The sequence below is a fragment of the Gobio gobio genome, assembly GCF_949357685.1.
Source record: "Gobio gobio genome assembly, chromosome: 2".
Classification (NCBI taxonomy): domain Eukaryota; kingdom Metazoa; phylum Chordata; class Actinopteri; order Cypriniformes; family Gobionidae; genus Gobio; species Gobio gobio.
In genome coordinates this window covers 11,417,843-11,442,354 of record NC_137098.1, presented here as the reverse complement: position 1 = coordinate 11,442,354, position 24,512 = coordinate 11,417,843, and the positions used below count along the sequence as shown (strand labels likewise).

General features: G+C 37.9%; 1 protein-coding gene across 1 annotated transcript in view; it reads right to left on the bottom strand.

Annotated features, from left to right (window-relative positions):
- Positions 1-24,512, bottom strand: part of frem1a (Fras1 related extracellular matrix 1a) — a 59,170-nt gene that overhangs the window by 34,310 nt on the left and 348 nt on the right. Inside the window, exons 2-7 of the mRNA XM_079809464.1 lie at positions 10,418-10,854; positions 6,087-6,181; positions 5,655-5,968; positions 3,616-3,812; positions 3,206-3,529; positions 2,692-2,800 (exon numbers count right to left, since the gene is read on the bottom strand). Coding sequence (XP_079665590.1) covers positions 2,692-2,800; positions 3,206-3,529; positions 3,616-3,812; positions 5,655-5,968; positions 6,087-6,181; positions 10,418-10,648 — 1,270 coding nt within the window. The 5' untranslated portion in view covers positions 10,649-10,854. The remainder of the gene's footprint in view (positions 1-2,691; positions 2,801-3,205; positions 3,530-3,615; positions 3,813-5,654; positions 5,969-6,086; positions 6,182-10,417; positions 10,855-24,512) is intronic.

Genomic DNA, 24,512 nt, shown 5'->3' with positions numbered 1-24,512 from the left:
ACACATCCTGAGCTTTCAAATCACCAGGTACTGTAATTTCCTGAACTTTCTGAATTTCCCCTCAGGGTTTAATTAATTGTCTGGGATTGATGATATTTCCCTGGCATTTAATCACCCCACTCACTGCGGTTTTGTGTGATCTTAAAGAAAGTTAATTTAATTTCACAAACAGCCCACTACCCTTTACAATCAGTGTGATTTTGACAACTAAGACATTTTCCTCTAACCTAACATGTTCCCTTAGTATACTTGAGCATACTTTTAAAGAGAGTACATATTAGGGAAATAATGCTTCAAAAGAATATACTTAAGCGTGAAGTGAATGTAATGTTTTTGAACACTCAATTGCATGTTAATTGCAATTCAATAAAAGTATTGTAGTTTATATTTATATTAAATGCCAAAAATGCTTTTTTTACCCACATCTTTAAATTAAAATAACCTTTGTTGTCTTATCGTTATATTGAAATATTGTTAAAGTGTACTGCCGAATGTACTAGCAAGCATTGCCTTGTTTTCCGGACAGGTCTTAGATTAAGCCAGGATTAGGCCTTAAAAAATCATTACTGGTGTGCATCTTGAGAAAACAAAACAATGGCAGTGACATATATTAAGATATGTCAGTGCAAGTTGCTTTCAGTTAAAACAGCTCAATAATCCATTTTAGTCTGGGACTAGCTTAAGCCTTGTCTGTGAATATTAAAATATTAATATTGACTTTTAATGTAATATCTAACAACTCTACAGTTAAATTTATAATCAAGTACTCTACATGTGCTTAAAGGGATACTTCACAGCTGGAAAGATGAATGTGTATTTAAATTGGGTCAGTTATGTAGTAGAAATGTGAAATTATTTTTGAAGTTGGTGCCTTCTAGACTGAGAAAAGGCAGAAAAATAAATTTTTGGCTCATATGGATGAAAGACAACAACTCCCAGAATGCACTTGCTTCGCTGCCCTATGAGGCCACTCCCAAGCCACGCCTACGGTTACATCTCTTGCCCAACGCGGCACCACCCCACCATCGTTTTGATTTTTATAGTAATAAAATAATTTAGTTCAGTTAGAGAACAGACACTGCAATTAAAAACTGAACATGTCTGTTCAATACAGCACGAGCCGAATGAGAGTCACAGCACAAAGGCAGCAGGAGTCAGATTTCATTCATCAGAGAGTGAGGAGCTGACAGACCAGATGATCGCGGAAGATTTGGTTTCAAAGCGAAATGCGCCTATTTAAGTGAGTTTGTCATTGTACCGTTTTGTTGTTGTGTTTTCATGAACCCACAATTCAAGCAACCCCCCACCTCCGAATTGCCACTAATTTTAAACCGAAATGGCCAACCGGCATTCATTCACAGCCTCATAGTCATTCACGGTGCCTGTCCAGTCTGCCACGTTTTCAGTTCATGCCTATGGAAACTCACTTTGCTCCGCACCGCCCCGTTATGAATGTCCGTGCTGCCGTCTGTGTCTAACATTCTGTGAGTGAGATCCCACCCCTATGGGCGGGTTGAAAACATGTGGAACTATCTCCTACTACTGGCTGTAGTCTCTAGCCTCTGGCCAAAAAAACCTTCAATGACGCAAAATGACGATTTTGCATCATCTAAGGCTTTTTTCCAGACAAAATACATAAATCTCTCGTCTCAGGGGGATATGAGGGGGGGAAGCACGATCATTCGAATATACTACTGATACAAAGCTTAATTCTAATCGCTGAAGTAACCATTTAAGTATGTTAGTCAACACATCAAAATAAATGTACTTCTTTAAAGCACGACTACATATTATTCTAACATAATGATTTTAAATGTGCTTTAAGGTCAAACTTTTAATCTGGCATTATAACAAAGTGCACTTTTTAAAAGTCTACTTAAGTGTGTCAGGAAGCATAGTCATAAAACTGTCTCTTTAAATACACTTAAGTGGCCATTTATTTAATTAATATTATGTTATCTGCAAGTTTGTTAAAAATAGATATGAGAGAGAGAGAGAGAGAGAGAGAGAGAGAGAGAGAGAGAGAGAGAGAGAGAGAGAGAGAGAGAGAGAGAGAGAGAGAGAGAGAGAGAGAGAGAGAGATTTGAAATACACAGCAAGTGAACATACTATAGAGCCCCACTCAAAATGTTACTGATCAATCCAACCTGTCATTTTCTTTTTCTCTTTTCTAATGCAAGTCTTTTCTAAAAAAATTATGCAATTTTTGAAAATTATTCACAAATACAGAACCATGTTTTTCAGGGTCATTTATAACTCCACCTATCAAATGTTCTGTTTTAAAGCTGCTGTCCGTAACTTTTTTTGTGTTCAAGATTTGCAAAAAATTATATAATGAGAATGTACAACATGAATCCATTTTCCAAACCGTGTTTTTGTCTTACCCTGAATCATTATGGTACACTTATAATAAGTGTTTATATTGGGACTATTTCAGACTGGTCTGGTAGGAACCGCTGCAGAGGAGCACAGTCCCTGCGTGACTCGCCATAGACATAAACAGAGAGAAGTAGATCCGGCTGCAATGTTCTTCAATACGCATGCAGTTCTGTTTATTGACCGCTAGAACGCAAAAAATTACGGACTGCAGCTTTAAAAAAAGAAAAAAAACGATTCTTAAGAAAAGCACTGAGATGAGAACAGAGCAATATGTATATATATGTAAATATAAAAATAATGCACAATACAGACCCATGTTCCATGATACTCTTGGTGCATTGGTGTCAGCTGTCCTGATTGACACATGGATCATCACAGGCTGGCTTTTCTCAAAGTAGAAATCATGCACCTCAAACTCCACCTAGTAGAAATTAACAATACATAACTACTGCATTATAGAGTTAAATAATAATTCTGTTTAACATCTAGCTCCCGGGAAAAAAAGAGCTAAAATTGTATTGAATGTGCACTTGTAGTGTACTTCAGATCTTTAAAGAGTGCACTTTCATGACAATGTTTCTTAACACACTTAAGTACACTTTTAAAAAGTGCACTTTTTAACGCTTATGTTGTGCATGGACAATTATTCTGATGTGTTGACTAACATAACTAAAGCACATGTAAAGTACTTGATTACAATTGTAACTTTAGTGTGTTAACATGCAGTGTCAGAAAACATTATAATCATTTTGCACCTTAAAGTATATTATTTAAGTACTCTGTAAAAGTATGCTAAATTGTATTTCTTTTTTTCCACAAGGGTTACCTCATAGTTCCTACGCTGCGTGTGACTGGAGTTTGGAGGCTGGTAGCTGATCAGCATGTCGTTGAGATCCGTCCAGGAGAAGGAGGAGATGGGTTTGGTGTGATCTGACAGGTGAGTAATGAAGCCCTCATTAGGGGGGTTAGTGATGTTGAACACCAGCCTCTGTTTGGGCGTCTCATCATCCTCTGCATCCAGAGTTGCCGTGGAGAGAGGAGTCAGAATGAACTGGTCCACCTCTAAGATGAACATGGACATAAAAGCAGGCTTGGGCGGCTGGTTTGGCAGAGCGTCTTTAATGGTTACCGGGATCCAGGCCTGCTCCGACTGAATGGGAGGTGGGCAGTATTGTTGTTAATAATGTAATGTAAAAATGCAGTAATAAGAAAATGCTTTGATTTTAGAATGTACACCTGAATTATGCTCCTGCTACGAGTGTCTGTGAGGTCCAGTCTAATGGCGATGTAATCTATGTCTGGAGATGGAGGGTCAATGTGGTGGTATCGGATGCCCATCATGAGGAAATCATTGCATGGTACTTTGGTGATCTTCAGCAGTTTAAGACCCTTTAGACAGTCGTCACTTTTACAATTAGCTCGAGCTTTATTATCTGTAGGGGGACAGAGGAAATGATGTGATATTAAACCACAAAATAAATTGTTAATTCTTTCCCCAGATATTATAATGCTCACATGAAATCAAGGTATATTTTGAAGTATTTTCAGGTAGATTTACGGTCAGAAGTTTGGAATAATTCAGCATAATAGTTTCTGAAAGATCATGTGAGACTGAAGACTGGATTAATGGCTGCTGAAAATTCAGCTTTGCATCACAGGAAAACATTACATTTTTTATATTTTTCAAATAGAAAACAGTTATTTAAAATTGTAATAATATTTCACAATTTTACTGTTTTTACTGTATTTTTGATCAAATAAATGTAGCCTTGGTGAGTATACGAGACTTCTATCAAAAACATTTAATTATTCAAAGCTTTGACCAGTAGTGTATTCTGAAATATTTGAATAAAAATAAATAAATAATATACTATCAACTGTCTGCCAAAAAAAACACTTTATTGTAGCATATACACTATATTGCCAAAAGTTTTGGGACGCCTGCCTTTACATGCACATGAACTTTAATGACATCCCATTCTTAATCCGTAGGGTTTAATATGGAGTTGGCCCACCCTCTGCAGCTATAACAGCTTCAACTCTTCTGGGAAGGCTTTCCACAAGGTTTAGGAGTGTGTTTTAGGAATTTTTGACCATTCTTCTAGAAGAACATTTGTGAGGTCAGGCACTGATGCTGGACGAGAAGGCCTGGCTCACAGTCTCCGCTCTAATTCATCCCAGAGGTGTTCTATCAGGTTGAGGTCAGGACTCTGTGCAGGCCAGTCAAGTTCCTCCACACCAAACTCTTTCATCCATGTCTTTATGGACCTTGCTTTGTGCACTGGTGCACAGTCATGTTGGAACAGGAAGGTGCCATCCCCAAAATGTTCCCATAAAGTTCGTAGCATGAAATTGTCCAAAATGTCTTGGTATGCTGAAGCATTAAGAGTTTTTTTTTCACTGGAACTAAGGGGCCAAGTCCAACCCCTAAAAAACAACCCCACACCATAATCCACCCTCCACCAAACTTCCCACTTGGCACAATGTAGTCAGGCAAGTACCGTTCTCCTGGCAACCACCAAACCCAGACTTTTCCATCGGATTGCCAGACAGAGAAGCGTGATTCGTCACTCCAGAGAACACGTCTCCATTGCTCTAGAGTCCAGTGGCGGCGTGCTTTACCCCACTGCAGCCGACGCTTTGCATAGCACTTGGTGATGTAAGGCTTGGACGCAGCTGCTCGACCTAATCTGCTAATCTAAAGGCCACACGAAGTTTGGAGGTCTGCAGCTATTGACTCTGCAGAAAATTGCAGACTTCTGCACACTGTGCGCCTCAGCATGCGCTGACCCCGCTCTGTGATTTTATGTGGCCTACCACTTCGTGGCTGAGTTGCTGTTGTTCCCAATTGCTTCCACTTTGTTATAATACCACTAACAGTTGATCGTGGAATATTTAGTAGTGAGGAAATTTCACAAATGGACTTATTGCAAAGATGGCAACCTATCACGGTACCATGCGTGAATTCACTGAGCTCCTGAGAGCGACCCATTCTTTCACATTTGTTTGTAGAAGCGTCTGCATGCCTAGGTGCTTGATTTTATACACCTGTGGCCATGGAAATGACTGGAACACCTGAATTCAATGATTTGGAGGGATGTCCCAATACTTTTGGCAATATAGTGTATCTCAGTTTGTATATAATATTATTAAGGGGGGGAAAAGTTGGGCTAAAAGTTGCCACAAAAGTTAATTATGACCTAATGGAATATAGGCACATTTGTGCAGTAGGAAAGTAGGAAAATTGGTAAATTATTATTATTTTATGATTTTACCCAGCTGTCTTCGAAGAGGAACAAAGCTATCAGGTTCATCCCCTCTCGGTCCCTCTGGTTTCTCCGGTTCCCCAGTGACTAGTTGACCATGAACAGGTAGATATGTCTCCAAAGTTGTCACCTGAACTGTGCACTCAATATTATGTCGGTGTTCATAGTGGAAGGACACAACATTGCCATCCAGGATATTGGAGAGGCCATAAAACTCTGGCACTTCAAGGCTCTGTGATCCAAACCTAATCACATTACAGTCAGGCTCCAGGATTTCAACACTGAGAGAGAACAGCTCACTGTAGGTCTCTGTCTCTGTAAATCTAAACATAAAGAAATCTTCATGAAATGTCAATATTCTTAAAGGTAAAAAGGTATACTATCGTACTTTTATACTGGACTCATATACTGTATTTATTTACAGCAGGATGAAAAACGTACCTGTAAAGACGTAGTTTAACAGTATCCTCTTTTAAAATCGGACATCCATTATGAGTGTATTTCACTTCATCAGCCAAAAAGTGACAGTCAAAAACCTATCAAATGACAAATAGTTGTAGAAAGAAGAAAAATTTTAGGTGCAGTAAGCGATTTCCAAGAAACGCTGTTGAAAGTTGTGGTATCTGTCATAATGAAGAACAAGAGACAGGAGCGAACTTCATCCATCTTGTTTACTCTTTCACTTCCGTTCTTCTCAGACACATTACGTCTTTACACAACACATCATAATAGCAGTCACAATAATTCACTTGAACACAACAAATGTGGATCGGACCGAGCACCACAACACACTTGTAGCCAATCAGCATTAGGGGGCGTGTCCACTCATGACAGGGGAGGAGAGAGCGAGCAAGTGGGAGATTTGAAGAAGGACTGTAGAAAGAAAGATGGCTGAGAGACATTACAAAAGAGAAAAGGTCAGAGGAATATCACTGGGTAAAAAAAGGGTTATGATCAAGCAAGAGCTTTAGGATCCACGATAATATTAGAAAAGCTTTCACCACAGGGGGTCTTTAAGAGTAGTATAAAAGCTGCATGACATTCTTATTTCTCTTATGAAATGCCTATCTTTGTCAGATGCTGGATCTTAATATGATGGCCATTCTTTCATTTTAAATCATATTCAACACTTTCCCCGCCCAAGACACAGAATTTTTCGTTATTTGTGAGAAAACGCTTCCCTGCCAAACACGGAATTTTCAGTGTTTCCGTATTTTCACTGTTAGAGGCTAGGGGGCGCTATTACGCATCTTCTGAATGAGTACTGAATCTCCTGATCAAAACACAGGCGAGGAAGACGCAAAAAACAAACAATTGTATGTAAACAGATGCAAATGTAAAATAACGTGATCATCAACATTAAACATCATATAAATCAAAACTGCCTAATGTTACTGAATGAAATGTCAACCCAGGACGAGTTATAGGACTGTGCAAGTATTAGGGGTGTTGATGGACTCCATCTACTCCATCTGTGTTTGATCTTCGTTCTGAATCCGATCTGGATGTAGTCTTTGACAAAAACGAGATGTTTTCAGCTTTTTGTTCAAAATTTTGCTTTTTTTATTAAACTTACCCATATTTAAGTGTTGATAAAAAAAAGGAAAAAGGAATGCTAGAATAAAAAAGTTATTTTTTTTTTTTTAAGCAGAGGGTCTGCTCTTTTGATATATTGCACGCTCAGATATTCAAACAGAAAAATATTCTATGGGCCATTAAATATTTGTGAAAATGATCAAAAACCCTGGCGGTGGCTGGCAACTTTTTAAAAAAAATGCTGGCGGGGAAAGAGTTAATACAAATAAAAAGGATATTATACAAAGCTCATCAGAGTTTAGTCACTGTTATTATTAATAGAATGGGGAAAGATTTCTTAGCCATAATGTTTATGGTTTAGCTGCGTCCCAAAGTTTGGTGAACTCTGACCTGCATCACGTGAAGACGTGTGACCAGTAGAAGATCGATATCTCTTGGCTGAATTAAAAGAACAATATTTTTTCAGTAAAGTTGGGTAGATTGAATTATTTTTATTTTTTTGTGCTGGGCAATCGATTAATCACGATTAATCGCATCCAAAATAAAACGTTGTGTTTACATAATATATATGTGTGTACTCACTGTATATAATTATTATGTATACGTATATAAATACACACTCCATCATGTATACAGTATATTTAAGAAATATTTGCATGTATATACTATACATATATTTATATAATTTATCTTATATATAAATATAACATAATTTTCTTAAATATATACATGCATGTGTGTGTATTTATATATACATAATAATTATACACAGTGCACGCACATATATTATGTAAACACAAACTTTTATTTTGGATGCGATAAATCGATTGCCCAGCACTAATTTTTAGACATTTTGAGTGTATTACTATTTGTTATAGGTTGAATTCATGTTTACAAAACAGATGCTGCAGAGCGTGACGTCATATCGCGATCGTTGAAGTGTCCAAAGAAATTTTGCATGCTCAAAGTCTAGTGTGACCGCGGCTTAAATCAAAGGATGTGGCGTTTCATTCAAAGAAAAGAGATTCTTTCAAACTATAGTCTCACATAGCCAGATCTATATAGTCTATATATTATTAACTGTACTTTATAATCAAACTATCATAACTGTAATTTGAATTACCTCAACTGTCGACATGATGCCAGTGAATTGCAGAGCTGAGGCAAACATTTCCACATCGCTATGATCAGATGCTTTCTTAAAGGGTTCACCCAAAAATTAAAATAATGTCATTTATTACTCACCCTCATGCTGTTCCACACCCGTAAGACCTCCGTTCATCTTCGGAACACAAATTAAGATATTTTTGTTGAAATCCGATGGCTCAGCAATGACATTTCCTCTCTCAAGAATCCATTAATGTGAATTTGTGCGAATCATGATTCGGATCGTGTGTCAAACCACCAAACTGCTGAAATCACGTGACTCTGGCGCTCCGAACTGCTGATTCGGCACACTGATTCATAACGGTTCGAAGCTTCATGAAGCAGTGTTTTGAAATCGGTTATCACTAAATAAAAAGTCGCTATTTCGTTTTTTTGGTGCACAAAAAATACTCTCGTCGCTTTATAATATTAAAGGGGTCATGAACTGGCTTTTTAAATTTTTGTATATTGTTGTCTGAGGTCAACTTATGATGGTCGCGTGGTTTTTACATTCAAAACCATCATAATGAATTAGAAATAGGTTATTTTCTGCCTTGGTTTTGAGGCTCTCTGAAAAACGCTCGGTTTTGATGGGTGTGCCGCACTGAACACTTGGAAGTAAACGCCCACGGCTAGGATTGGATAAGATTTGTATATTTAATGAGCTTCAGCTCCCTCAGTACATGTGGGGATTGTTTTGAAAACGTCTGGGGAAACGCTCACAGGACTCGCGAAATATCTTTATCAAACAAACACAATGATTCATCTCTCATCCACCCGCGATTGATTGGAATGTTATTTTTGTATTACTTGGCCGGCCCAATCAGTGAATATAACCACGAACCGTACACACACACACGTACTTTGCGAGCCCTGGCATTACAAGTCCGAGTCTGAGCACGAATGAACCAATAACACCTCAAATAAAGGAATATCCAGCCTGACAGCGTGCTAAGGTATGTAATCAATAGATATCAAACGATCTGTAACAATGCAATACTAACACATATAAAAACTGTGTTTTACTCACATAAGTGTGTTGCACCATTCCTGTCGGATCCAATATAGAAGGCACAGCATTGTGTTTTAATCTCAATATGTCTGCAAATCCAGTCTCAACCTCTGTCTTGTTTACAATCGATTCTGCGGTGAAATGAAGCGAACAAATGCGCAATGTCTTACGCACGTGAGCTGGAACCGGCATGTTTATTGCTCGGTAGCGCAACCCGTTTAGCTCCACAAGTCGGTGGGCCTGAGGCGGTGCTTCTGCATCCTATGACGTCAGTGGTCGACATATTGTGAGAGCTCTCGTTTTCTGGGCCTAGTGTCAATAAAAGCTTTTCTTTGACTAACAAGGAAGTTTTCAGCTCCGAAACGTACAGAATATTCTTATATCACGAGGAACTTTTATATATCAAAGGCTCAAAGGAAAGTTGATTTCTAAATTCATCACCCCTTTAATATTGAACCACTGTACTCACATGAACTGATTTTAATACGTTTTATACATTAATGGATCTTGAGAGAGGAAATGTCATTGCTGAGCCATCGGACTTCAACAAAAATATCTTGATTTGTGTTCCGAAGATGAACGGAGGTCTTACGGGTGTGGAACGGCATGAGGATGAGGAATAAATGTCATTATTTTCATTTTTGGGTGAACTAACCCTTTAACTGCTGCTTTCTCACCACTGTCATTTGTGTTGTGTTTATTTTGTTATTTAAAGGAAAGCATGCAGCACATTTTGACATAAACCTCACTCTCAGCAGTGTGGACGGCATTGGGATGTTCATAAACAGTATATTGTATTTCCAACTTCTTTTTACTACATAGCAAACAACAAAAAATAAACTTTGCCGTAGGTATATAGAGGGGGAATGAATCACGTTCAGTTTTTTATGTTATGAGCAATAAATCGCCGACTGCAGTTCACTTAATGGCCACTGTTGTTGCTAATAACAATTCACAAGGGTAGTTCTTCAGATATCAAATGCTCTCAGATGTAAAAACTCTTGGCATGTCCATTATTGAATGTTTGTTGGATAATAGGAAGAGAGAAATGCATGAAGAAATAATGAGCATTGTTTACCTGTGGGGACAGTGTGCCGACCCGCTGTGTAATAGGCTCGTTCAGCACAACTTCCAGCTTGCAGGCATCCTTGTCTCTGGGTATGTGAAACTGCAAGTCCCCCTCCTGCAGAAAGACTGACTGCCCTCTCTTCACCTTAAGACCAATATTGTTTTTTACCAGAGAGCCCTGAATCTGGTGGAGAAGTCCCAGCAAAAGGAAAGGCAAATACGTCCTGTCTATTGCAGTCATTCTGTTCAGTTTGTGTGGATCAGGACCTCTGCAGTGAGGGAATGGATAAATCTACTGGAGGAACAGTTGTTTGGTCTTGCTCTGTCCAGAGAATGTTTTCATACAAAGGCATCTCCACTTTTTCTTGATATTAATCTGAGACAATCAGTTTCAGGATATGGATCAGTATCCCGCTCTCTCTCCATTCATCATATGAGATGTGATATCTGAAAATAAAACAGACAAAAAATAGTATTACACTTTATATGGCCATATATATAAGGAAATTAAGCCTATTTTTTTGGATTTTTCTGCATAGTTACATTAATGTTAAGATAATAATAATAATGATGAAGAAGAAGAAGAAAAAATGTAAAAAAAACAAAAACAAATTATTATTATTATTTATTAAAGCTAAAATTAAATTAAATATAAAGAAAACAAAAATATAAAAATGACAATAGCACATAAAATGAATAAAACTTCGAATAAAAATATCAGAAGCATAATAATTACAAAATAATAGATACATTTAAATAATATAACTAATTTTGTTGTTATTATTATTATATAGTATTAATTATATTTTTTAAATTACATTAATGAAACTATCAAGAATCACCAAAGAATAATCGGGACTGCAACAAAAACTAAAATCTTTAGATGCATAATAATAACACATTGGTATAGACTAGAGTATATGCATATGCACATATATATGTGTATTTTGTTCATAATCGTTTTAATTTGGGATGAAATATGATCTGCAGGTGTTCAGGAGGTGTTCTTTGTGAGATTCATTCAGTAAAGAATGGCAAAAATTGGGAAAGAAGATACAACTCTTCTATTGATCCAACAAATAACTGGCTGAACTGAAGAAAAGAAGGAATTTGGGAATAACATTATCTTCAGTTGACGGCTAAAACTTCTCCATCACCTCTCTCTGACATGGTTGTTGAGTGATAGGGAAAAAACTACTTCCAAGCCCAGTCCTACTGAGGTGAGACGTCAACTTAAAATATGACCTTTGACCCTAAACAATCCCCAGGCCCTGGAATGGCCAGTTTGGAGATTGAGGCTGTCTGATCTGTCAGCACTGAACACTCTGCTAAAGATCGTTCATTCTTCCACCTGCAGTTAAATGAGCCATTAAAACACCGGCTCAGGGGGCATGATAAATGCTTTCCACCTTACAGCTTCATTCGGACACATGCAGTAATGCAGTAATATTATTCAAAATGATCCACTCCAATCCAAAAACCTTCTTCCAGACTCCAAACATACTGAAATAATATTTTTCTCCCATGGTTTATTAATCAAATTTGTTTTATCAAAACAAAAAATTAATTTAAGTCAGATTTTTGGCTCTCCAATAACAAGTTACTTCCAAACAAAACAGTGAAATACCCAATGGATTTGCACAGTACATTTCTACAAATTTGTCAAGTCTAGTAGCAATACATCTGGAATTAGTCCGCCTTTGTTTACTCACTAACTTGTTTTCTTTTAAAGGCCTCTCCTCTTTTCTTCCTGCTGTCTTTCTCCATTGGAAAACCCAACTTTCTAAGATTGTTCCACAGCCTCAGGCTAAAAGTCTAATCTAGTGTTTCATAGCTTGAAAAGCAAGATGGTCGGATAGTAATCAGCCTGTTTTGTCGGAATGGCGTGAAATTTCTTAGAGGTACAAACAGGGTAAACTCAACATAAAGTCAGTGAGAAACAAAGAGAAAACACAGACAGCTCTAAAAATGACCGAACATAAAACCACGAGCACAAAGAACACAAACGAGTAACTATGCTCTGTTTACCATTAGAAAGTCTGTCTTCTTCCTAAATGTATAAGAGGACCGGTCCACCCCTGCTGAACTGTATGGAATGTGCACTTTTATAGTGTACTTCAAATCTTAAAATTATATTTTTTAGAACTATACTTAGTACTGCACTGTAATATTATATTAATTAAATAAAAGGCCACTTGTTTAAAGAGAGGACACTTTCATGTCAATGTTTCTTATTTAAAAAATTGCAATGTCAAAAAAGTTTAACTTTAAATATTATTTAAATGTTATATATTAAAAAAGGTTGAAACATTCACTGATGCTCCAGAAGGAAACACGATGCATTAGGGGCCAGGGTTGAAAACTTATTGAATTTGAAGATCAAGGTAAATTGTGCTTAATTTGTCTTCCGGGAAACATGCAAGTATCTTTTGTTGCTTCTGTTTACAATCCTAAACGGGAAAAAAATTCACCCCCGGGCTCTTAATGCATCGTGTTTCCTTCTGGAGCATCAGTGAATGTTTCAACCTTTTTTTAATAGTTGTGTTTGAGTCCCTCAATTGTCCTCAGTGTGAAAAGATGGATCTCAAAATCATACAGTCCCCACTGGAGAGGGTTCAAATATGCAAAAGATGCTGGAAAACTGAAGAATGTGCAGGACCTGGAGGATTTTTCTGAAGAACATTGGGCAGTTTAACTGCTTAGGACCAACAAAAGACTCAAGAACAACAATCACAAAACACAAAAACAGCCGTGGAGAAAAGAAAAGAAACATAATTAAAATCTTTTTTTGACAGTTTGTGCGGTTAATTCATAAATAAAAAAAAATAAATAAATAAATAAAAAAACACAAAAAAACCCACAAAAAAACTTGAATGTAATGTGCAAAGTTATTTTCCCGTTTGCCCAAAAAGGAGTGGGAAGAAGAAAACTTTTTTAATCCCACCCCCATTTCTCATAAATCATATAACATAACATAATAAGCTTCCTTTTTGTTTTCATTGGACCCTTACTTCAAATCATTACACTTGAGGACGATAAGTAACTATTTTATCTTTGCTAACTTAATAGATAATAGAATTAATGGTTCATAAACTTTTTAATGGGTCATTTTTAATACATTCAGCTGTTTCTTTGTCTTGTGGACTATATGTAAAAAACTAAATTATGTCAAATGTCTTATTCAGCACAGTACTAAATAAGAATATATATAAATAATTTTAATATATTTTAAATCAAGATAAAAAAAAAAAACTTTTGCCGACACAGGACAAAAATGTTGTCGTCGGAGAGAGCAGAGAGTGAAAAGCGCTCTGTAGAGAAGTTTGTCCATTTAGGGCTACATTTAGGGCGCAAAATTACGATTTCACTGTAAGGGGACCCGAGGTGTATGTAGATAGAAATTGCTCATTCTAAGGTAATAAAACCATAACAGTTCTTTATGTAAGGTCTTTATACACCACTGAAAACATAGTTATGTATATTATATTGCATTTCCAACCCGATCTCACGGCAATTCGTACATATTTTACGAGGTGGCTAATTCGTACGAATTTGTACGACCTCGCTCGTACGAATGTGTAAGATTTTTGCTAATTCGTACATATTTGACGAGTTGACAAATTCGTATGAATTCTTACGAATAACCTACCTCAAACCCCGCCCCTAAACCTACCCGTCACTGGGGTTTAGACAAAACGTACAAATTCGTACGAATGAGGTCGTACAAATTCGTACGAATTAGCCACCTCGTAAAATATGGTCGAAATTGGTCGTGAGATAGCGTTGGCATTTCTGTCAATAGATCCTCATAAATACTACACACTGCACCTTTAACATGCAAGTGTCCAAAGACATTACATTCAGCTTGCACTTCTATTCATTAAAAGTTGGCCTATATTATTTCATAATAAGTTCTCTTTTCAAACGTATGCTAAAGTGTACTTTTTCATAATGTTTTTCCTCCTCTTGCAGCACTAGATGAATGATCAGACGAGAGAGACATGGCTTTGAGCACAGATTTCTTACTGTTGATGAAGCTAGTTAGGGGGTTAATAAGTCATTACTTTTATTAAGCTAGTATTTACAGCAAATGCTGTAGTTTAGCTTGCAAATAACAAAAGAACAACAGGATTTGGGTTAACACTTTTTCCAGCGATCCAGAAAGTAATTTTTTTATCAATGTTCGTTTTTTACTTGAACAATTGCATTATAAAATGTGAAAAGGTGGTTAAACTGGTCACCTATAGCATTTCAATCATGTGATGTCTGGCAATATTGATGAAAAGTGAAACATCTTTTCATCTTGACCATGTGCGGAACCTTGATGGAAACATATGATACCTGGAACCAGATGTGGTAACCCTTGTTTAACTCTCTTCCAGTCCAGACACCTTTAGTTTGGCATTACATCATGTTTTTTATTAGGGGCACATGGTTTCACTGTCCTCATGGTACATGTATTCAGTATCTCACAACCAGGTCTCTCAGTAGAGGCTTAAAACACAGCACAGCAGTCTAAAAATGACTTCAGCTGAAAGCTAAGAATTCTCAAACTCATATAAAATCCTTTACAGGCCATTTTAGCCCATCTTTTTACATAAAAATAAAACATCTTAAGTAGTACCCTTACAAAAGGTCTCAAATCAGTAATTCAACTGATTTTCTTACTAAGTATTTTAACTAACAAATATCTGCCCAAAATATATAGGGTACAAAAAATATCTTTTGCAGTTTACCTTTTAATAGTTTTGAACTTACAATAAATATAAAATCAATAGACTTATCCACTTTATTTTTAATGTAAGAGCAGGCAATGTAGCCTAGAAATCTAGACGCACCCTAGCAGCAGCAAATCTAATTTGCAGCCAGGGTAGTCTAGCAACTCTCCGTTGGCTTTGTTACTTGTAAACAAAGAAGCTGGAGAACAGCGGTCTTTCGAATCGGCTTTTCCTGTGTCTCTGGAAGACTTGGAGTTAAGCTTTTATTTGAGAAAAGAACAAAAAATGGCACTGAAGTCATTCTTAAAAAAGGAAGATGTGTTCGGAGTTTCGAAAGTTTAATCTATCAACTAGCTCCTCTTCACCTTCTTCGTTGCTCTGGTTGGTTGTAGCGCTATCCTATTGCGTGCAGAGGGAATTTGAAAGACAACCGTTTATCCTGCCCCTCGGATTGAGCCCTGCCAATGGTGTGTTCCCAGACCCAACATCTTGATGTGGGTCTGGCTTGTCAGGCTACAGGCAATGCCATTTGTAACTTGAATGTGCAAGGCTTCCTTTGTCAGCCGCTTCCAGTTATTTTGATATTGCAAACAGTTTTTTTTTATCATCATATTGTTTTAATTTATTATCATAATCATAAACATACAGATATGTAGGGAAAATAGTTTTACTGTTTACTTGTTATTCTTAGTTATTTAGGAATCTGTACATTCACAGGAAATAGCTTACTTCCACACTGAATAAAGCCCCTTTCACACAGAGATTCCGGAAAATACACTGATAATGTGACCCAGGATTTGTCTCGGTATCGTGTGATTTTGGTTCACACTGCCAGTGATTTGGAATCTGTGTGTGCATTCACACACGTACGTTCCACTAAGCTGGCGAATGATCTCAGCTTCAGCGTCATCACTATGACACACCACTTACAGAATTGGTCCTGCCTTTTGTTCACACAGGGCATGTTCCGGGACTTTTCCCGGCAATGTTACAATGTCCCCATCCCAGGATCAATTTGGGACGTGTTTGCGTTCACACAGAAGGCACTCTAGCAATTGAATGGCAATTTTCAGGGATCAACGCTCTATATGAAAGGGCTCTCTTTAAATGCAATATTGCCACTTTGTGGCAACGAATAATTTCAAACAAAGTAAAAACAGAATTGCGTCTCCGAGCAACACACATGCTGCATCCCAATTCGCCTACTTATAGTATGCCCTAAAATATGTACTGTTTTTGTGAAGAAAAAGTACTTTTGAGTGTGTAGCAAAAGGTACGGTTTGGCACATATACTACATCGTAATTGTGACTTTAACAGACCGCTCTGTCGCTTAGGCTACGTTCACACTGCAAGTCTTAGTGCTCAATTCCGATTTATTGCTCAGATCCAATTTTTTTGTTAAGCCATTCACGTTGTTTTAAATGTGGCTAATATGATGACATATCACTGTCCTTCACTAACGACTGTCTCGATAACTTTGTATGTGTACAATTTTTTTAATGACTCCCATGGGCACAGAATTGTGACCTATGTTGAACTAGAGTGATGTAAAAGTCTCCTGAATTCCGATATGACTGTTCAGACTGAGGTTGCATTGCAAAACATTTGACCTGTATCGTATTTAGTACCACATATGGAAGTGGCACAAATCAGAATTGAAAAGATCAGATTCCATGTGGTTTGTGCCCTTCACATTGTCTGGCTATCACCAGACAGACGAAGCTCAATCTTTTAAGATTGAACATTAGTATGAGAGTCTGCTCTGTGTTTTCTCCTGCACAAGAGGTGTGATCAACAGGCATCGTTCAAATGACTCTGTACGATATTGGATAGTCCTTCAACCAATCAGACCACAAGAGGCGTGATCAACGAGCATCGTTCAAATTACTCTGTATGCAATTGGATAGTCCTTCAACCAATCAGACAAATGATCCATCGCTTCTCTATCCGTCATTGTGTTAAACCCCCCAATGGCGCGCGAGGTGGATAAGCCAGTTTGTGATTGGTCCCCGCAAATTTGTAACAGAAGCAGGAAAGAAACATGTACAGGTTTCCAGCCTGAGCTGCAGGGCGAAATCAAATTGCTGGTAGATCGGACTGGGTTACCCAGTCTACTGTTCACACTGTCTTGAGAAAATCAGATCGGATTTGGGCCACATTTGCCTGCAGTCTGAACATAGCCTTACAGTGCTTTTCCTCTGCATGGTAACGCTTGGTACGGCTCAGTATGGTACGGCTCACCTTAGCTTGCTCCGCTTTTCCACTGCATGGTACGACTCGGTTCGGCACAGGTCAGCTCGGTTTGGTTTTCCACTGCACTTAGCACCGCTTGGAAGTGGGTGGGATTATAGAATGACCGTTGTAATTGTGCCGCCTCTGCTTCTCCGCATGTGAATGTTTTTAACTACAAGACAAATGAGTTTTTTTCAAAGGAGGCCTATAGCAGCAAAACAAAACACTGCTAAAAACAAGAGAGTAGGCACTCGTACAACAAAGTGCAGATGATGACATCACTTGATTTGCTCGACGGCGCACAAGGGTAAACTAATCTTGTATTGAGCAATGTGTTTAGGGTCTCAACCGCTATATTACTGTCACAAAAGAATATAATGGTAGTGACGATAGTGACAATTCTCTCTGAACAATCAGTGATCTGCAGTGTTTACACATCACTTTTTTAGTATTGGTACGGCACGCTTGAAACCTCAACCGGTTTCTATTTAAAGCAACACGCCGACTTTTTGTGACTTTAGCTTATTCACCATATCCCCCAGAGATAGATAAGTTCATACATACCATTCTCATCTCCGTGTGTGCCATAACTCTGTCTGACGCACCCACCACTAGCCTAGCTTAGCACAAAGACTGGAGGTAAATGGCTCCAGCTAGCCTACTCCTCATTAAGTGACAAAATAACCCCAACATTTTCCTATTTACATGTTGTGATGTGTATAGTTACATCGTGTACTAAGACCGACAGAAAATTAAAAGTTGCGATTTTCTAGAGCTTTCTTTTTTCTTTCTTTTTTTCTTAAAGGGTCACTTCAGTGGTTTAGCATTAGGCTTTGTTTCAGTAGAAACCCGGTAGTATATTCAAATTATGGTACTTTCCCCCCTCATATCCCCCTGAGACGAGAGAATTATGCATTTTATTTCTGGAAAAATTCCTCCAATGACGCAAATATCGTAATTTTGCGTCATCGGAGGATTTTTTGGCCAGAGGCAAAGACTACAGTCACTAGATGGAGCTGTTCCGCATGTTATCAACCCGCCCATAGGGGAGAGATCTCACCCACAGAATGTAACGTTAAGACAGACAGCCGCACGCATAGCCGCACGGACAATCATAATAACGGAGCGCGGTGCAGAGTAAAGTGAGTGTTTCAACTTTTTATGAATTCCTGTGATAGTTTAGCTTTATGCGATCTGAAAACGTGCCAGACTGGCGCTTAATGTTACCTCAGTTCTGCTCAGCTCTTCGTGTGAATGAAATCTGACACTGCTGTGTCTGTGACGTGACTTTCGTTCGGCTCACTCACATTTTATTGAAAACACGCGTTCAGTTTTTAATTGTAGTGTTTATTCTCTAACTGAACGAAATGATTGTATTACTATGAAGATCAAACCGACGGTGTATGGAGTGGCCTCGTAGGGCAGCGAAGCAAGTGTATTCTGGGAGTTGTTGTCTTTCATCCACATGAGACAAAAATACATTTTCTGTCTTTTCTCAGTCTAGAAGGCACCAAATTCAAAAATAATTTCACATTTCTACTACATAACTGACCCAGTTTAAATACAAAGCTTAATGCTAAATCACTGAAGTTACCCTTTAACCTTTTATGTGCATCCTGTCACCATTTAAACTGCCCTGTCAAGTTGTCATTTAAAATCCTTCACATTCAATGTAATTTAATATCTAACAATATCAGAAAGAAATAGTAGCATGTTGATCTACCAGTCGTGCGTCTTTCATGCAGAGACCAGATTAGAGGACAGGAATGTCTCCAGAATGAAAAGCACACAGAATTTGAACATTTACTTTATCACTTCACTTTTGAACTGCCATGAGGATGTTGATCATCTCCACTGCCGTGATGTCATGGAAAGAGGATTGAGTGTTTTGTAAGCTAAGCTTTCACACTGCAGCCCCAGGAAGTCTATAACAGGGGGGATTATGTGTTCTCTTCCCAGATTATTCTCCCAAAAAGGACCAAATTCCTTGTTGTGCTTTGCAAAGATTAGCACTGGAACCTTTTCACATCCCAACCATATACCCCACATCCATAAATGCTTATCAGTACATTTGGCAGTATACTTTAACCATTTTCCAAAGAAAATACAAATAATTATGAAATTACATATAAAGATGCATTTAAGACTTGTGGGACTCTAAAGTTAACGTACCCTGTAATTACATTTAATGTAAATTGAAAATATATATTCTGCATTTTCATTAAATGCATTTAACATGCAATTAAGTGTTCGGAACTATTACATGCAGTTCACACTTAAAGGTGGGGTAAGCTATAATTCAAAAATGCTTTAGAAAAGTGTCTCGGGCCGAGTATCAAAACCAACTTGTAGCCAATCAGCAGTAAGTGGCGTGTCTACTAATGATTGGGAGAAGAGAGCGCTCAGTGCACGTCATTATTCAAAAAACACGACATTAGCCGAGCGACGACAGAAAGAGAGAGATGGGAGATAAAAAACAAAAGTGGAAAATGTCTGTAACAAAAGAAGGCTTTCGATCAGACAAGAAGAAGGACCTGTGTAAATATCGGATCAGCTTTCCAGCGCTGGAGAGAACTCAAGGAGCGCTAAGGCCTGCAATGGTGTGGGCGTGGCCTAAATGCGCTCTGTCTCTATAGTCCCAAATGGCACACTTCATGTCTTGGGGACTTACAATGGCCGCTGCGTGTGCGTGTCCGTTTAGTCCATGAGACCGCAGGGTGTCCCATTTGTCATTTTAGGTCTCAGCAGGGTGCTCGCGAGCGCCCCCTTTGAGGTCGATATGCGCCCTCGATGCGCACTTCTGCCGAGCCCGCACTGGTACGGGTTACGCACAGACTTCTTCCTAGAAGTCAAAGCGGCATTACATCGTGAAACTGCGGACTCAGAGGAAGGCCGTGAGGGTTTAGGGTGCCATTTGGGACGGGTGCCATTTGGGACAGGGCCATCGTCGTTGCCTGGGTTACTTATGTGTGGGGTGGAGCTATCAAAATAGGGGCGAGACCCTTTTGGGGTTGTGGCATGTTTGTTTTGGGGATTTGAAATATCAACATCGGTTACCAGATATGGCTTACCCCCCGTTTAAGTATATTATTTAAATAGTCTTCATTTTAAACAGTATTCTTTTTCACAAGGGAACCACTATTTAAAACCTACATGTCCAATATGCCTTCACATGGATAATTAATTACTAGATTAACTACTTTTTAGCAAATAAAAGTTTCTAATCTCTGATTAATGGCTTAAAGTCTCTCGTGTGCCTCTGAGGCACTTTCAGATGTTTTTGTGCGCACACCACATCAAACAGACAGTGCATTCCCCACTCTGCTTGTGTGATCCAACAGTTTAGAAACTGTCAACGTTGTTCTCAGGGCATGATTCTACACGCTGTAAAGTCTGTGATTACATGGTTCACCCCTGTTTGGGATGTTCTCTGTAGGTTTGGAGCAAGTTCAACAGACAAGTGTTGAAGGGATCCTTCATGGGTTCAGGTAAACACAAAATTGTAATGAGGCTTGACTAGGAAAGTTTCCAGCAAAAATGCATTTAGGAGACAGATTTGAGAACAAATGAAGGGGTAGTTCAATGGGAAAAAAAACTGTTATCTTACTCTCACGTAAGTAAACACCTGAACAATCCCACCAGCATCTACCCAGAACAGCTGCTGGGTTCAGATGTGGAATATGAGATGCAAACATCTCACAAACACAGCGACTATTCAAGCCATGAGTTCACAAAAGGTGCTATGTGGGCACCATAAGATATTGTTCGCATACAGAAAAAGATTTCTTATTCTGAAAAAAAATCTATACAAAAATCTATCATTCCAAACAAGTAAGCCATTACTGACAACTCTTGTTTCACATTATTCAAATGTAATACATTTTTTAAAACTAAAACTTTTTGAACTAATAATGAACTGCACTTATAAAGCATTTATTTATTTATCTTTGTTAAATGTTAATTTCAACATTTACTAATGCATTATTAAAATCTTGTTAACATTGGTTAATGCACTGTGAACAAACCATGAACAGCTGGATTAACAAAGATTAACAAATACAGTAAGTGCGGATCATGGTTTGTTCATGTTAGTTAATACATTAACTAATGTTAACAAATGAGACCTTATTGTAAAGTGTTACTGACATTTCAAACCACAAAAGTCGCAGGCCATTACGCACAACAATCCTACCAGTCACGAGCAATCAGGACTCAAGGATTAAAGCCAGCTGATTGAAACAGCTGAAGTATGTGGATGTTATGAGAACGCTTCACAGAGGTTTATTTGTACTAATCGGATATTACTTATTAGTAACATTTGTTTGTTCATTATGATGAGGGCTGGAGGAATGGGAGGACATTTTCAAGTTTAGCCAGGATTCACGTACTAATGTTTTGATGTAGATCTAGCAGTGATTAAGAGGCTCCAGTCAGGAAAGCCCAAGGCAGACTGGGTGGGTGGCCCGGAGTCCTCTGCACTCTTTCTAAACTTCTCTCTGGTTCCATTCAAACATGTGGGGGCAGTTTTCTTGTCATCAAAAACGTGCCAAGACCAAGTGTGAAAAACAATATGAGCAATGACAAAATGTGCCGTTCAGAATGTGAAGTGAAAATAAAATGGCCTTAAAGATAGCTATATCTGTCTTTCAGCTGCAAAAAGTTACTAAGCAATTTAACACTAAGTTAAATAAAGGTTACTGGCTTTTCTACCTCAACACTGCAGCAAAAAACAAAAGCATATTTATTAATATATTTAATCATTAACTGTTGAATGACTTACATTTACCTGAGAAGCAAAACTGCACAAGATATTAAGAAAACATGAATTCAAAGAATATATATAGAAACCATTTTCACTCAGAAATTGTTATTAAATTACACAATCCCAATTCCACGAATGGCAAGAAACACACTGAATAAAGGTGGAATTTTAAAGTAGAAAAACTGAAATTGTATTTTCTTATAAAAACATACTAATTGTTGTTTTACAGTATATTAAAGGATCAGTTCACTTCAAAATTACCAGATAATTTACTCACCCCATCTCATCAAGATGTTTATGTCTTTCTTTCTTTCTTCAGTCGAAAAGAAAATAAGTTTTTTGAGGAAAACATTCCAGGATTTTTCTTCACATAATGGACTTCTATGGCAACCAAAATGGCGAAGGTCCAAATCAATGCAGTTTCAAAGTACTTTGAAGGGCTTCAGAGACTCTGCACGATCCCAGACTAGGAATAGGGTCTTATCTAGCCAAACGATCGGTTATTTAATTTTTTTTTTTACAAATTAATATACTTTTTCACCTAAATTGCTCATCTTGCGCTGCTCTGCGACCGCCAGTGATTGCGCAATCGCTTTGAGATGTCACACTAGACGTAGACGAAAGTACCGCCCCAACCAAACATGCGAGGACTAATACAAACGCCCTTTGCCAAAAAACAATCCATCTTCAACTTCAAAATCGTCCGACATCGTTGTTTGGATGTGATTGCGGAATCACTGGCGGCCTCAGAGCAGCGCAAGATGAGCAATTTAGGTTCAAAAGTATATTCATTTTGATTTTTTTGTTGAAAATGACCGATCGTTTTGTTAGATAAGTCCTTATTCCTTGTGCAGAGCATCTGAAGCCCTTCAAAGGCCTTTGAAACTGCATTGATTTGGACCTTCAACATTTTGGTTGCCATGGAAGTCAATGGTGTGGAGAAAAATGCTGGAAAGTTTTCCTCAAAAAAAATCTTTTCGAAATAAGAAAGAAAGACATGAACATCTTGGATGATATGGGGGTGAGTAAAATATAAGGAAATGTTCATTTTGAAGTGAACTAATCCTTTATGGTTTAGATTTATGTTCAAATTGGGTGAGAAAAATAAACTTAATCCAAGATACATTCGGTGGAAAAAAAGCTTTAATATCTCATGTAATTTGGTTTCTCATGTAATTGTATCTCATTTTAAGGATGTTTCAGTATTTTTACTGGAAAACAACAAGGGTAGCTGTCCTTAAAAGGTGAGGCAATGTAGACTGCAATTTCTGAGTCGCACTGGGGAAAAAAATGTGCGTTCCTGGACAGTGGGCATTCTGTACAGCTGGGACTGACTGGAGACACGAGCTGGAGCCAGCAGAAATCGGCTGCCTTTCCTCACAGTGCTGTGCACTGCTTCTCATCTCGCTAATGACAGGGTAACGAGCAGCCAACTATTTCCAAAGCAAAGATGAGCAGAGGGAAAGGGGGAGGCCAAAGCGGCGTCTTCGCTCTCTAAACAGCTTTGGCCCCCATTTGGCAGCATACCAGCATGACCGTTCTCAGTGTTTGCAAGTGTTGAAGACTCCCAGATGAAAAAAGGGAGTTTGGTTATCGGTCAGGGGATTGTTATTCTACACACTTAAAAATAAAAGTACTTTGGTTCTACGAAGAAAAGTTAAAATCCATGAATCCTTTAAAATGCGCAAAAGGTTCTTTACAGCAACAAGAGTGTCTTTAGATGTTTAAAATGGATTCCTTTAAGAACTGACCACTGACCAAGCTCTTTGGGGAAGCAAAAATGGTTCTTCTATGGCATTGTTGCGAACACCCTCTTTTGGAACCTTTATTTTAAGAGTGTAAGCTTAAAGAGAGATCAGTAAAGGTGCAATATTTTAATTCATAAAATGGACAAAGATGAGAATAAGTGACATGCTTTCCACCTGACTTTGACCTGGATAAAAACTATACTCTGAGAGCCATTCCTTTTATGACTTATAAGAGTTATATCCTTCTCAGCCAAACAACACTATAGTTCATAAACAGGAAATTATACAAATTCATTATACACATTCTTTTAAAAATATCTAATTTGATACAAAAATATACAATAGGATATTTGGTGCCAGTTTATATTGTGTCTTTTCCTGTACTAACATTTGATACAGTGCACTTATTGTATACGTTTTTACATTGTACGTATATTTAAAAAAAACCTGCATTCATTTCTGTAATTACATCTATAATTACACTATTGACCCTTACCTTACCTCTTAAACCTACCACCAAACCAGTTCCTAACCATACCCATATCCCACCTCAATACCAGCAAAAGTGTTTTGCACTACAACATGAACACAATAAGCTCATTGTACCTAACAATTATCACTTTTTAAATAGTTAAAGACACCTA